At 38.1% G+C, this 13,731-nt stretch overlaps 1 protein-coding gene across 2 annotated transcripts in view; it reads right to left on the minus strand.

The window, feature by feature from the left end:
- The window catches only part of Caap1 (caspase activity and apoptosis inhibitor 1), a 53,972-nt gene that overhangs the window by 16,479 nt on the left and 23,762 nt on the right, over positions 1-13,731 (minus strand). For both annotated transcript variants that reach the window (XM_036177623.1, XM_036177622.1), the window contains exon 5: positions 2,246-2,319. In XM_036177623.1, coding sequence (XP_036033516.1) covers positions 2,246-2,319 — 74 coding nt within the window. The remainder of the gene's footprint in view (positions 1-2,245; positions 2,320-13,731) is intronic.

The raw sequence follows: 13,731 nt of genomic DNA on the forward strand, positions 1-13,731 counted from the left end.
AGACCAGGCTGACCTAAAACTCATAGTGATCCTCCTGCCTCTGCCTCCCAAGTGCTGGGATTAAAGGAGTGCACCACCACTGCCTGGTGTTATTTTATTTTTACTAAGCTTATTGTGAGCGGATGGCTAACTATGTAGGAAAAGTTCCAGATATACCATTACATTTTCAGAGTTTTGCAAATTATAAATAGAAAACATTTTTTCCATTAAGAAAGGGGGGGTGCTATTTTTTTTGAGCCTGCAGAATTTCTATTTCCTAATAAACCATAGTTTCTTAGGTAACTCCATGAAATTACTTACAATCTGGTTCAGACCATTTTTTCCAGAATTTACCCAAAAGATGTTCTGCATAAATAAGACTTCCAGATAATTCATTCTTATCCTACTAGGCAGCAAAGCATTTTATATTTTACTTAGGAACATTTTCTTAAAAACAACTTTACTTCTGTTTTCTTTTAAAAGGGAGTGGAACTGGATTGTGATTCAATGGTAGACCACTTGCTTAGCATATATGAATTCTTTGTGGGTTCCATCCTCATCCATGAGAAAGGATGAAAACCAACAGCAACAACAAAAAATGCTGAAAATGTAACTTTTCTTCAGATTAGTTACCATCTTCGAACAAACTGTTTTGCACAGTAGCCTTTTTATGCTCTGACCTCACCTTTCTTATGTGTGGCTATTGCCAAGAGAGTGCTCCCCATGCTTATGTGAGAAACTCAGCATAATCTACAGGCTCCTAAAAACAAAAATGCATAGTTTTTCTAGCTCCTTGAGTACTTTCTCTTCCTCTTGGCTTTTCTATAGCTAGTTTTCAAATGATTGGAGTTACTTATTGTAGGAAAATCACAGTAAAACAGGCTATTTATACTGAAATGGAGTTCTTAAGAATTCTGGGTATCTGAACATGGAGTCAAAATACATCTTCCCTTAGAAAATTAGCCTTGGTGTAAATTGTACAGTGCAGTTTCTGGCTTCTTTTCTACTGGCACCAGAATCAACCTGCCTTATTTAGCCTTTCTATTCTTCATATGATAGTATTTTCCCCTACATAATCTAATAGCATACTCACATTCTCTTTGCTCAATCAATACCAAGAACTTTAGGGACAAAGGAAAGTGGTAATAGCAGGCTGAGTGTGGTGGTTATATGCTTATTCTCAGCACTCGTGAGGCAAAAGCAAGAGGATCATGAGTTGAAGACTAGCCTGGCTACAAAGTAGGACTCTGTCTCACAAAAAGAAAAGATACAATAGCACTGTGGTCTAATTAGATGTGAAGTGTAAAGAGGGTTGGATGATCATAATTATACTAACTGAAAACAATGTGTTTATAGCTTGTATTTCTATGATAAAGAAATGCTGATGAACCAAATCTCAGTTTCCATCTGTGAGGATACTCAGTAGTCAAAGTACAAATATATAATTTTGTTTGGCTACTTATGAGCCTAATACTAGAGAATTTCTAAAAAGTACTGGACATTTTCCAAAAGCATCAGAAATATTAATAAACACCAATGCATTTTTAAAATATAGATTGTGTATATATTAAATATATATAACAAATTACAAAATTATACATTTTTTAACTTTGTTAATCAATTATCAATTAACAAAGTGAAGCTTCAGAACTTCTGCCTAAAAGAAATAAAAACCTGCTTCTCTCTGCCGAGAAGTTCCTATAGCTCAAGTTTTACAGAAATTTTAATGAATAGAAAAAACATGAGATATAATGAAAAATAAATAAAATTTTTCTAATAAAGATGAGAAGAATTTTTGAAGTATTAAAATTATGAGTCCTATTGATATATAAGGCTTAAATAAATTAAAGTTACCACTTTATACCTACTAGCCTGTTAGGTCAAAACTGATTGAAAGAAAGGAAATTCTTCTTTAAAGAAAATAATTTAAGGAAAAATATCTTGGCAAAGGAAAGAAGGGTAGTTATCCTACAAAGTTATCATCTTTATTCCACATATAACCCAGAGACACCCAACTAACTTACTTCCATCTTGCAATTGAAAATACACAATAGAAATCACTAAAATAAAAACCATTCAAGATGGTAAAACCTTTCTGGTGGCATCTATAGCCAACCACACAACACTCAGGTCACCCAGTTGCTAAGAAGACATAATCATGGACAACTAGGGTACTCCATTTCCCTCTCTATAAAACGAGGTGAATTTTCAAACTGGAAATTTACTATTGGTAAAAGCCATATAAAATTAAGGATTTGATCCATACCTTGCTTTGATTCCAAACCTTCTGGTTGTTTGCTCTCTCTCAGGGATGAAGCAGAATCTACACAGGTGTCTTGCCTAAACAATAAAAATAAAAACTTTACAAACTGGATTCAATCATTTACTGTCCAAGTTCTTAGAACTATGCTAGGTACCAGGGAGACAGTGAATTCCAAGCCCCAGGGTATAATTTAGTACTATGGGAATTCAGAACCGTGTATACATGTGTCAAAAGAAGCAATTATAGAGAAATAATTTATGTGATGTACTTCTTTGTAAAATCAAGGAGAAAACCTAGGGGAATGTGGATGCAATTTTTCTCCCAAAACTCTGTAGGGAAGCTGATGGAAGAAATCACAACTCACAGCAGTATCCAATAATTTTCCAGTTTTCACAGTTAAATGTAATGGGCATTTTAGCATTCAAATTACTTTATATTCTTCTAATTTCATACCTCAAATGCTTTGATGTCTACTGTATGTGGAAAATACATTTGATACACACACACACACACACACACACACACACACACACACACACACACGTACATACATAATCAAAGTAAACAGGTTAAATAGAAGAGCATGCACAAAGTCCCTGCACAACTTGCAGCAGTGCTGGGCCATCTCAGCACTGATGCTACAAACACTTTGTCAACAGTTAAGACACTATTTGCGAAAATTCAAGTGAAAGAAGCAATGACCTTCTCAGATCAGATAACTATTTCCTTCTGAGCATTTTTATTGCTACCCTGAAAGAAGCATTACAGGAATAATTTGGGAAATGTTGCTAGTCACAAAATTATTTTATCTAGTTATCAGTAGCACAAGTCTTTCAAGTAACCTAAGAATAAAACAGAATTGCAAATATTTCTTTGCCAAGTTTATTCTTTACAATCAATGTGTTTGGCAAGTATGTATTTATTTTGCATTAACAAATCATGATTACAAACCCAAACTCAAACAGAGACTATAAAATCATGTTTTTGGAACCAGGCATGGTGGTGCACATCTATAATTCCACCACATGGGAGGATGAGGCAGAAATAGCTACATCTACCTAAAAAAATGTATTTGGCTCTGGTACTAACAATAACTTCTGTGAGATTTGTAGTTGCCATGACTCCATTTTTAATGTTTCTTTGCCATCTAATATCACCTACTCATATTGTATTCTTTCACTATAATGACTAGCAAATCACAAGGAGGGTATCAAAATTTCTCCTTGGGAGTCCAGAGACAAATACAGAGATTTGTAAGGAACAAAGTTAAAAATGTTCTACCTCAAGCATCCTAGTAAACTCATATTATCTACCCCAAGCACTGATCAACCTTTAAAGAAAACATTTTTTATATATCCTCAAATGGCACATAATTCTTTAGCTACACATGCATGTACCTAAAACCACAAAAATATGCATTTGTATCAAAATATGACAAAGTATCCCATTAAAATATGTAATCTTTATGCTTTTAAGTATCAGTATTTTTTTTGTTTTCCAGAGCTGAGGACTGAACCCAGGGCCTTGTGCTTGCTAGACAAGCACTCTACCACTGAGCTAAATCCCCAATCCCAGTATCAATATTTTTAAGTTTAATTAACATTGATGTACCAAAATCACCATCAACAAAATATGGTATCACTGGTTAAAAAAAAAGTATATAGGACATACATAATACTCCAAAGATGACACAACAAAATCTCTGCAATCTAGCTGTGAATGTGTAGTCTATATGATGACGAATCATCAGAAAAACCCATCATTGAAATAACAAACCCATTACTGAAAATGCTTTTCAGTAAGGGAAGTTCAGTGTTTTTTAAGAAAGACAAAAGGCTATGGAAATATTTCAGGTCAAGGAATCTAAATAGTCATGACAATTAAATATTATAAATGACCAGACTAGAGGGGGAATAAGGGCTGAAGTGAATTAAATCAAAAGAGAAATTGAGATACTGATGGTAGATGGATAAAAGCCTTTTATGAATGTTAAATTTCCTGAAATTGATACTCAAAGTTATTTAAAGGCTAGGACTGTTCCTTTGAACACACAATGTAGCATTTAGGGATAATGTGTCACATCACAATGTGACTTAACCATCAAATGTTCATTCAGACACAAAAATCACACATGTAGGTCCTAAGAAACAGCTCAACAGGTAAAGGTGCTTGCCACCCAAGCTTGACACCCTGAGTTCAACCCCTGGAACCCACATAAGCATAGGAGAGGAAATACTTGTTTTCTGACCTCCACACATGTGCATATACATACATCATACACACATACACAAAAATATTAAGATTTTTTAAGTATGTGCATATATAAATAAAAGGTGTGTACAAAGGATAAAATGTTAATAAAAAGTAATTCTAGATAAATGCTTTAGGATTTCACCTTTACTAGTCTGATTTTTACAATTTTTACAATTACAATGAATTTAGTCTAAAATTACTTCCAAATAAAATGTTTAAGTACAAATGCAATAAAAACTGATCAAAGTCCCTAAAATATTCTTCAAATAAGACTCTTTAAAGATTATCTACTGTTATAAACAATGTATTTGCATGTTCAATGAGAATATACATAAAATTCCTTTTTAAGTTAGGTTTGATCAGGCTGTTGAAGTCACAAAACAATTTCCATAAATAGCTACACTACACCACCCTGTGGCAGAAACATGAAAAGACAGTTTTGGTTTTTTTAATCAGAAGTAGCTCTTAATGATTTAAAACTTAAAAATCAGTACTAAGCAGAGCATGGTGATGCATGCTTGTAATCCTAGTACTCAAAGAGGCGGGGACAGGAAGATTGCCAAAACTTCAAGGCCAGCCTGAACTGCAGAGGGAGACCTTGTCTAAAAATAAACAAACAAATAAAATAAATACAAATCAAAACTAATACTAGATAACTGTAAGATGCGAATTTCACAACTAAAATTGTCATACAGGTTTAGTTCTTTAACACAACTTAAAATTTTTCACTAAACATCAGAGAAAACAAGAGATTCACGAAAACATGTTAAAGTCTAAGGACACTACAACATGCATATATTTCTCTCTTTCAGGTTTATGAGTGGTCTGAGTCTACTTTATAATGATAAAATATGCTAGTTGCCCAAAATAGGAAAAACTAAGAAAAAAATCTGCAATTGATATTTAAAGGCTATTTGACTGTTTGTACTAAACACTTTAAAACTAACACTACTAGAGTAAACAACTGGAGAATAATGAGAACTCAAGAGAGAAAACACACGACAAGGCCAGTCTGACTAAGAGTCTACAATGATCTTTGTGATTCTATTTAAAACAAGCTAGGAATACGCTTAATTTCACTTTTACTTTCCTAATTCTCTTCTCCATCTGCATTCTTTCTTTAACACAGCTTAATTTACAGTCAATGACCTTCTATAAGAGGACTCTATTTGCAGCCCTAACTGAGGTTCTCAAACAGACATAAGCCCAACTTTTTTTACATGACACTCCTCCCTCTTTAACATAATAATAATAATAATAATATTATTATTATTATTATTATTATTATTGATTCTTAGGGAATTTCACATCATGCACCCCAATCTCACTCATTTCTCAGTCCTTCCATATCTACCCTTCACCCTTACAGTACCCCAAAAAATAAAAAAATAAAAATATTAATTAAAAAAGGCAACCCACTTCATTCCTCTGTCTTTCCTGCCTCTTCATCACCTCTTCATTTGTCTTTGTGGCAGCATGACCCTCACGTACCAACATGGCCCCAGGTGGTGGCCCAGATCCCAAGCATCTACATAGCCTTCGATGGTAACAGGAGCCACGGATATCAACACAGATTCTGGCTATGGCAGGGCCACAGACCCAGACATGGCCCAGACATGGCCCTCAACAGCAGCTCGGGCTGGATGTCACCATGGCCCTCAATAGTACTCCTTCCTTTCTTACAACACAATGTTTTTTGAAAAGGACATTAACACACTGGAGAAATGTATGGAACTTAATCAAGAACAACTATGTGTGAATTAACAAAAGCTTGAAACATATTTGTGTGTGTGTGTGTGTGTGTGTGTGTGTGTGTGTGACACAAAGTTGCTGAAGGAGGCCAGAAGAGGGTATCAGTTTCCCTGGAGCTGGAGTTACAGTTAGGAGCAGCTGACATGGGTGCTAGGAACTCAGCTCCAGTCCGCTGCAAGAGCAACAAGTATTCCTGATGGCTGAGCCAGCTCTCCAGCCCTTAACATGTATTTCTAAAGGGAGAGGAAGAGTAATCAATTTCTTGTCCAAATGAAAAGTGTTAGGAAAATCTCTCAACAAAAAGATCAACAAGACAAAGACAGTCTAATTTTTCTCAAAGGGCAAAGGTCAACTGGCAAAACCAGGTAAACCGGTAAAATAAAGGATATATACATAGTGCTGGATTCTCGCCACACTCCTCAATATAAAAGAACAAGGGAAATTTAATGGACAAAGGACAGTCTTTGAACTAAAGCTGTTAGTCAGTTAAATAGCTTACAGATGATCTTGATCCATATTTTATATCATATGCAAATAGTATTTCTGAATGGCTACAGACCCAAATGTCTAAATCTGTAAACCTTTGGAAAACACAGGAAATTTTTTGGCTTATGCTAGGATAAGCAAACAGAGGAAACAGCAGACCTGACCATCTGAGTTCAATCCCTGGATACTGCAGTAAAAGATAATCAACTTTCCTGGTTGTCCTCTAACCTCCACCCATTTGCCATGGCTATACTTCACACACACACACACACACACACACACACACACACACACACACACCAAATAAATAATTTTAAAACATGACCTACAAATAAAAATAATTGCTAAGTTGGATTTCATCAAAATTTAATATTTCTTTTTTTTTAAAAGGCTAAGAAAATGAAAGGCCAAATCACAGACTGGAGAAAGTAATTGTGAGCCACATACCTGATAAAGAACATATATCCAAGCCAAGTGGCTAGCATTGCCAACAATCCCAGATATTTGGAAAGCTAATGGAGGATTACTTAAGCCCAGGAGTTGAGCTCAGTCTGGACATGATAGTGCTTCTTGTCTACAACAAAACAACTTGAATCTAGAATACATAATAACTGTAGTTTGAATGTGAGGTTTCCCCTATAGGATCATGTATTTGAACACATGGTCCTCAACTGATGACAGTGTTTAGAAAGGTTATGGAACCTTTAAGAGAAACAACCTTACAGAGCAAAGGTGTCACTGGAGGTGCACTGTGAGATTTTATAGGCAGGCCACATTTTCTGGCACATCTCTCTGCTTCTAAGCTGCCAATACAACCTGAATGGCCAGCATCCTGCTCCGGTTGCCATGAGATCCACGCCATGATGAACTGTAATCATTATGGAGCTCCCAGTCAAAATAAAACTTTTCTTCCTTAAGTTGCTTTTGTTATGGTAACAAATGAGCAACTAGGATAATTATAAGAAACAATAAAGTATTTAAAATGCCTTCAACTGAGGGAGACATGTAGATGGCAAATAGAAAAAGCAACTGGAATCCAACATCCATTGTTATTAGGGAAATAAAGGTACACTAAAACCATAAAGTGATATACCACACATGTTAGGAAGGCTAAAACCCAAAGCAACTACCAAATGGAACTCTCAGAGTCAGCAAGCAAGGATGTAGAGATGACACAGCAATCCTGATCTCAGTTGCTTCCTTTAAACAAACAAACAAAAGACACAAAAAACTTTCGTGCAAATGTTAGTTAAGGCTTTGTTTTAAATCATTAAAAATGACAAGTAATTTTTTTTTTCTTTTGGTTTTTCGAGACAGGGTTTCTCTGTAGCTTTGGAGCCTGTCCTGGACTAGCTCTGTAGACCAGGCTGGCCTCGAACTCACAGAGATCCACCTGTCTCTGCCTCCCGAGTGCTGGGATTACAGGCATGCGCCACCACCGCACGGCTACAAATAACCTTATACCCTCATTAGCTTTTTAACACTGCCATAATAAATCATGAGAAATTCGATGGTTTAAAAAACAGATTTGCTGGGTGTGGTGGCACATGCCTGTAATCCCAGCACTCAGGAGGCAGAGGCAGGCATGTGAGTTCCAGGCCAACCTGGTCTACAAAATGAGTTCCAGGACATCCAGGGCCACACAAAGAAATCCTGTCTCGAAAAACAGAGGAAAAAAAAAAACCAGCATAAATTCACCATATTAATATTCTGAAAGTCAGAAGTACGGTGTGGATCTTGCTGAATCGAAAGGATCTAGAAGACTAGGTATGAGTCCATCTTCTGTTCTTTTGGGTTCTGGACAGAATTATGTTCCTCGAGGCTGTAGAAACTGTTTCCCTGAGCCAGGCGGTGGTGGCGCACGCCTGTAATCCCAGGACTCGGGAGGCAGAGGCAGGCGGATCTCTGTGAGTTCAAGACCAGCGTTTAAGAACCATTAATATGCCATTATTCTTAGAGCATCTCAACTGGGGAATTAAAAAACTCATATACCCACAGGATTACTCAGCAATGAGAGAAAACTACTGAAATTCAAAACTTGTATGAGCCCCAGATACACTATACTACTAAAGCCAGCCTCAAAAGACTGTATGTGGGGCTGAAGAAATGGCTCAGTGGTTAGGAGTGCTTACTGCTCTACTAGAGAACCAGAGTTCAGATCCCAGCACCTTCATCACTGACTCACAAATCCTTAAAACTGGCAGTGAACTGTAACCCTCAAACACTATACGAAGAATCCAAACAACCCATTTGTATCTACAAAGCCTTCCCAAGTACCAAATAAATCAAGTTTTGTCTCTACTGCATCCTCTTCCACAAATAACACCAGCATTCGATCCTACCCTAACCAAAGGGAAGCTCATTTCCATCCGTTTTTCACATATCATATAATTCAGAGTCAAGAATCACTACATCCCAGCTCTTCCTCAGGTTTCTGATTCTCTGAAAACATGCTGCTTGAAACTCAAGTTTTTTAAACAAGCAATCCTCTAAATAAAAAATTAACTCACCAGAACCAAAAAAGGAAGTGTCTTCTTTTGCTGTGTCTACATAATCTTGTTTTCATGTCTTTTCCAATAATGAAAATTAACTTATCACTTTAAAAGGTATCTAAATGTGCAACATGAAATAGAACCAGCAGATACTATTTATTACTTTATGTGTGAGATTCTAGCTAAACATAATAAATCATGATGCTGTCAGTGATTCCATAATACTTTCCCTAAAGTTTTTTGAAAACACTACCCTGTTATTTCAGGATAAATGACAGTAGATAAAGCACATGTGAACATAACTGTGTCCAAATAACCAGTTTATTATTCTTCGCTACCTAAAAGCATAGTCAGGTCTTTATTAGACATATATGAGAATTAAACTCAGAGAATGCTGTGAGAAGAAAATCCTCTAATGCATTAATATAAGTATATATAAACAGAACCTTTTGTACTGGTTACTTTTCTCATTGCTGTTTCAAATACTAGACAAAAACAAACAACACTGGAGGAAGGCTTTATTTTGTTTCACGGTCCATCACAGAAAGGAAGACAGGGCAGCAGAACTGACTCATGGCTGCACCAGCGGAAACAAAGCAGATGCTTACTTACTACACAGTATCAACGGGGGTGGGGTGTGCATATGAATATGGAAGCAGGGCCCTAGTGACCACTCCCTAGTTAGACCCCACCTCCTATAGGTTCCACAGCCTCCCAAAACAGTGCCACCAGCTGGGGACCAAGTGCTTACACATGAACCTATGGAAGACATTTCACATACAGAACCTAATATTCTACACATGCCTCCAACAGGCTCATGGCCATCTTATCACATAAATTATGTTTGCCAAACTGGACATTAAATGCATGCACTGCCACACCTAGACACATCATATTTTTAATAAGTGTGTGTGGGGGGAGAGACACATAAGCAATAAGGTGTTTTTTATAAAATAGTAAAGAATAACTAAGAGGCCCTGAGACACAACCAGTCTCTGGGAACTCCCACCCATCTCTGCCCCAGTTGCTGGCCAGCAGAGAAAACTCCTGAGGGCAAGCTACCCCACCAGAACTCCCCATCAGACCCTGCAATCTACAAGACCCATGCCCTACCCCAATACCCATCTGCCTGCGACCTCAGTAACTTCCTGAGACATGGAATGCACCAGCTCTCATTGGACCAAGAGGTGAGTGACTCTTCTCTGACCCAGAGAGTCCTGCCTCAAGGACCTAGGCCCTGGGACACAACCAGTCCCTGGGAACCCCCACCCATCTCTGCCCCAGTTGCTAGCCAACAGGGAAAACTCCTGAGGGCAGGCTCCCCCATCAAAACCCCCCATCAGACCCTGCAATCTACAAGACCCACACCCTACCCCAAACCCATCTGCCTGCGACCCCAGTAACTTCCTGAGACACAGAATCCGCCAGCTCTCATTGGACCAAGAGTTGATGTCCAGCAGGGAAGACTCCTGGGGTCAGGCTCCCCCATCAAAACCTCCATTGTACCCACCAACCTATAAGACCCATGCCCTGCCCCAATATCCATCCCCCTGAAACACCGTGGCTTCCTGAGATACAGAACCTGCCAGGTCTCATCGGACCAAAAGAGGCTACGTGAGACACAGAATCCAAAGAGCCCTGATAAGACCAGGTGTCACAGAACCAGCCAGCTTAGACTGGACCAAGAGCAACTCCCTGAAGTACAGAATCTGCCAGCTCAAATTAGACCAAGAGCTCTGCCAGCTCAAATTAGACCAAGAGCTAAGTTTGGACCGACCCAGAGTGGGCCTCTGACACACAGACACAGCAATCATAGACTGGACCAATAGCAACTCACTCAGACACAGGTACCTCTTGCACCTATTGGAGGAAGAGATGGGTAGACAACAGTGCAAAAATACATAAACTATAAAGAGCAATATGGCACCAGCAGAACCTAGCCCTTCTACAACAGCAAGACCTGAACATCACAATGTAGAAGAAGCAGAAAAAAAAGCAACCTTAAAAATAACTTCATGAAGATGCTAGAGGCCTTTAATTGAGGAAAAGACATACAAAAAAAATTGGAAGACATCAATAAATGCCTTAAAGAAAGCCAAGAAAACCATGAAAAAGCAATTAAGCATGTGCAGGAAACAGTTCAAGACCTGAAAAGTGAAATAGAAACAATGAAGAAGACACAAACAGAGGGAATGCTGGAAAGAGAAAATCTGAGTAAAGGAAGAGGAAACACAGATGCAAGCATACCAACAGAATACAAGAGATGGAAGAGAGGGCCAGGCAGTGGTGGCGCATGCCTGTAATCCCAGCACTAGGGAGACAGAGGCAGGCAGATCTCTGTGAGTTCGAGGCCAGCCTGGTCTACAGAGTGAGATCCAGGAAAGGCACAAAGCTACACAGAGAAACCCTGTCTCGGGGGGGGGGGGGGGGGGGGAGGCAAAAGGCTCAGTGGCTTCACAAAGAACATGATATGAATGAACGTTGTCACTAAGTAGTCCCACCTCCTTTCTGATTCCCTCCAACCCTTAATGTTAAATAAAGTTCCCTCCTTATTTCAAAGAAAGCAGGTAAAAATAAATGTTTACAAATTGTAGAAATAATGTAAAAGAGGCTGAAATTGTCAATGAGGAAAAACCAAAATGAGTCTCATTATATAAAGTCTCTTCCCTTGTAAGAACAGGGATCCAGCTGTAGACCCAGTTTAGTTTTTCGCTGAAAAACTTACAAAATAAATTAGAAATCCAGTTGAGGGAAAACAAAAACAAAAACAAAAACAAAAAACAACACCAAAGTTTAAAGTCAGGCACAGTGGTGGCACATATATGTAATTCCAGCACTCAGGAGGCAGAAGCAGGAGGACCTGGAACTTGAGTTTGAGGTCAACCTGGGCAACAGAGTAAGACTCTATTTCAAAAATAAATTTGGTATTTTTCAATGCTATCCATTGTTCATTGTTTCACTATAGCTAAGCGACCACAACTTTCATTATTCTCAAAGCAGTTAATTACATACTTCTTTACTATTAATATTTACATCTTTACTTACATTTAACTAAACTGCACATTTTTAATAACTGTACTGGAAACAGGCCTCAGTTAGTCTTGGTAAGCAGACAGCTGCAAGCATGTTTCTGTTAGAAATCATACTCCAGAATAGTTGTTGACAACCAATTCAGCACATTGCTGGTATCAGTCAACTTGTTTTTGAAATGAAATGAAAAAATGATCAATAAACATAAAGCTGTCAGAGAAAGTTGGATTTTTATAAAGGTAATGGTGAGTTACAAGGAACCATGGTTATGGAGAAGAAACAATAGAAGGGAACAGTAGAGTACAAGTGATTTGAAGGAAGAAATAGGGAAAACAAGGGTTCTAATTAGGGATGGGGAGGGAAATTAATACAGAAAAAGGAGGAGAGAGGGCAAAATAACGGTAAGAATGTCTGAAAAAGTCATATGGAACCTAATATCTGCCTACTAAAATTACATAGAACACATCCAAACCCATGTATACCTATATACATATCGTTTAAATAACATTTCCCCATCTGAGCTGATAATGCTCCCCTCCAAGATCCATACACTAATAATAATAATGACCAGGAAGGAGTGTTCTGAGTTCTTGTTCAGGGTTATCTAAGAAAATCCCAAAACATAACCTTACTGCTGTTGTCCTTGGTTGCCTCCCAGAGGTTAAAGATAAGCCTCTTTTGCTAAAGATACCTTTCACTTTTTTTTTTGCTAAAGATACCTTTCAAACAGGACACAGAATCTGAGCTGGTTCTCCTCCTTCCTGAGGACTAGTTTTCATGGTACCAGAGGCGTCATGCAAGCTTAAGGGAGGGAAGCAACCAACAGTCCTACCTGGCTATGATGCTTACAAATTAAAACAATGGACAGACAGCATAGCACCACACCCCTAATGGTGTAATAGTGACACATATACTCTAGCTTTCTAGGGGACTTAATACCCTGCTCAATAAGGGGGAAATCATGCCTATTACTGGAAACCTAGCCATCTAGCTGGGACTAGCAAAGTCATGGGTCTTGAAGGAGAACCTACAACTATCACTTTACTAATCCCTAACTACATTCTAAATATCCTCATACCCACAGGTTTAGTCCTCAACCCATCATCAAGAAAATTTCTCCTTGCAATATACAGAAACCATTGTAGAAACCCACAACTGATCAGAATACAGAGAACAAGTGACTGTGTGGTGTCCAGCCCAAATGATATAATTACAACACAGCTCTACACCTAAGGCTCCAAGATTATAGTGGAAGGAGTGGACTGTATGAGCCAGAGGAATAGGAAGTTTCCTGTGAGATTGTATCTGCTAGAAATCTCAGAAAAGCTAAACCCATGAAATCTCATCAACACAGCTGCCTAAGTAAGACCTAAATAAAAACCAATAAAAATGCTAACATGGAAGTGGGAGAGAGCTCAGGAACCCTCAACCTGAGACAAAGAACCACAGGCAACAAAGGAATGCTGGGAGCAGGAG

Source organism: Onychomys torridus, chromosome 2 (assembly GCF_903995425.1).
Source record: "Onychomys torridus chromosome 2, mOncTor1.1, whole genome shotgun sequence".
NCBI lineage: Eukaryota > Metazoa > Chordata > Mammalia > Rodentia > Cricetidae > Onychomys > Onychomys torridus.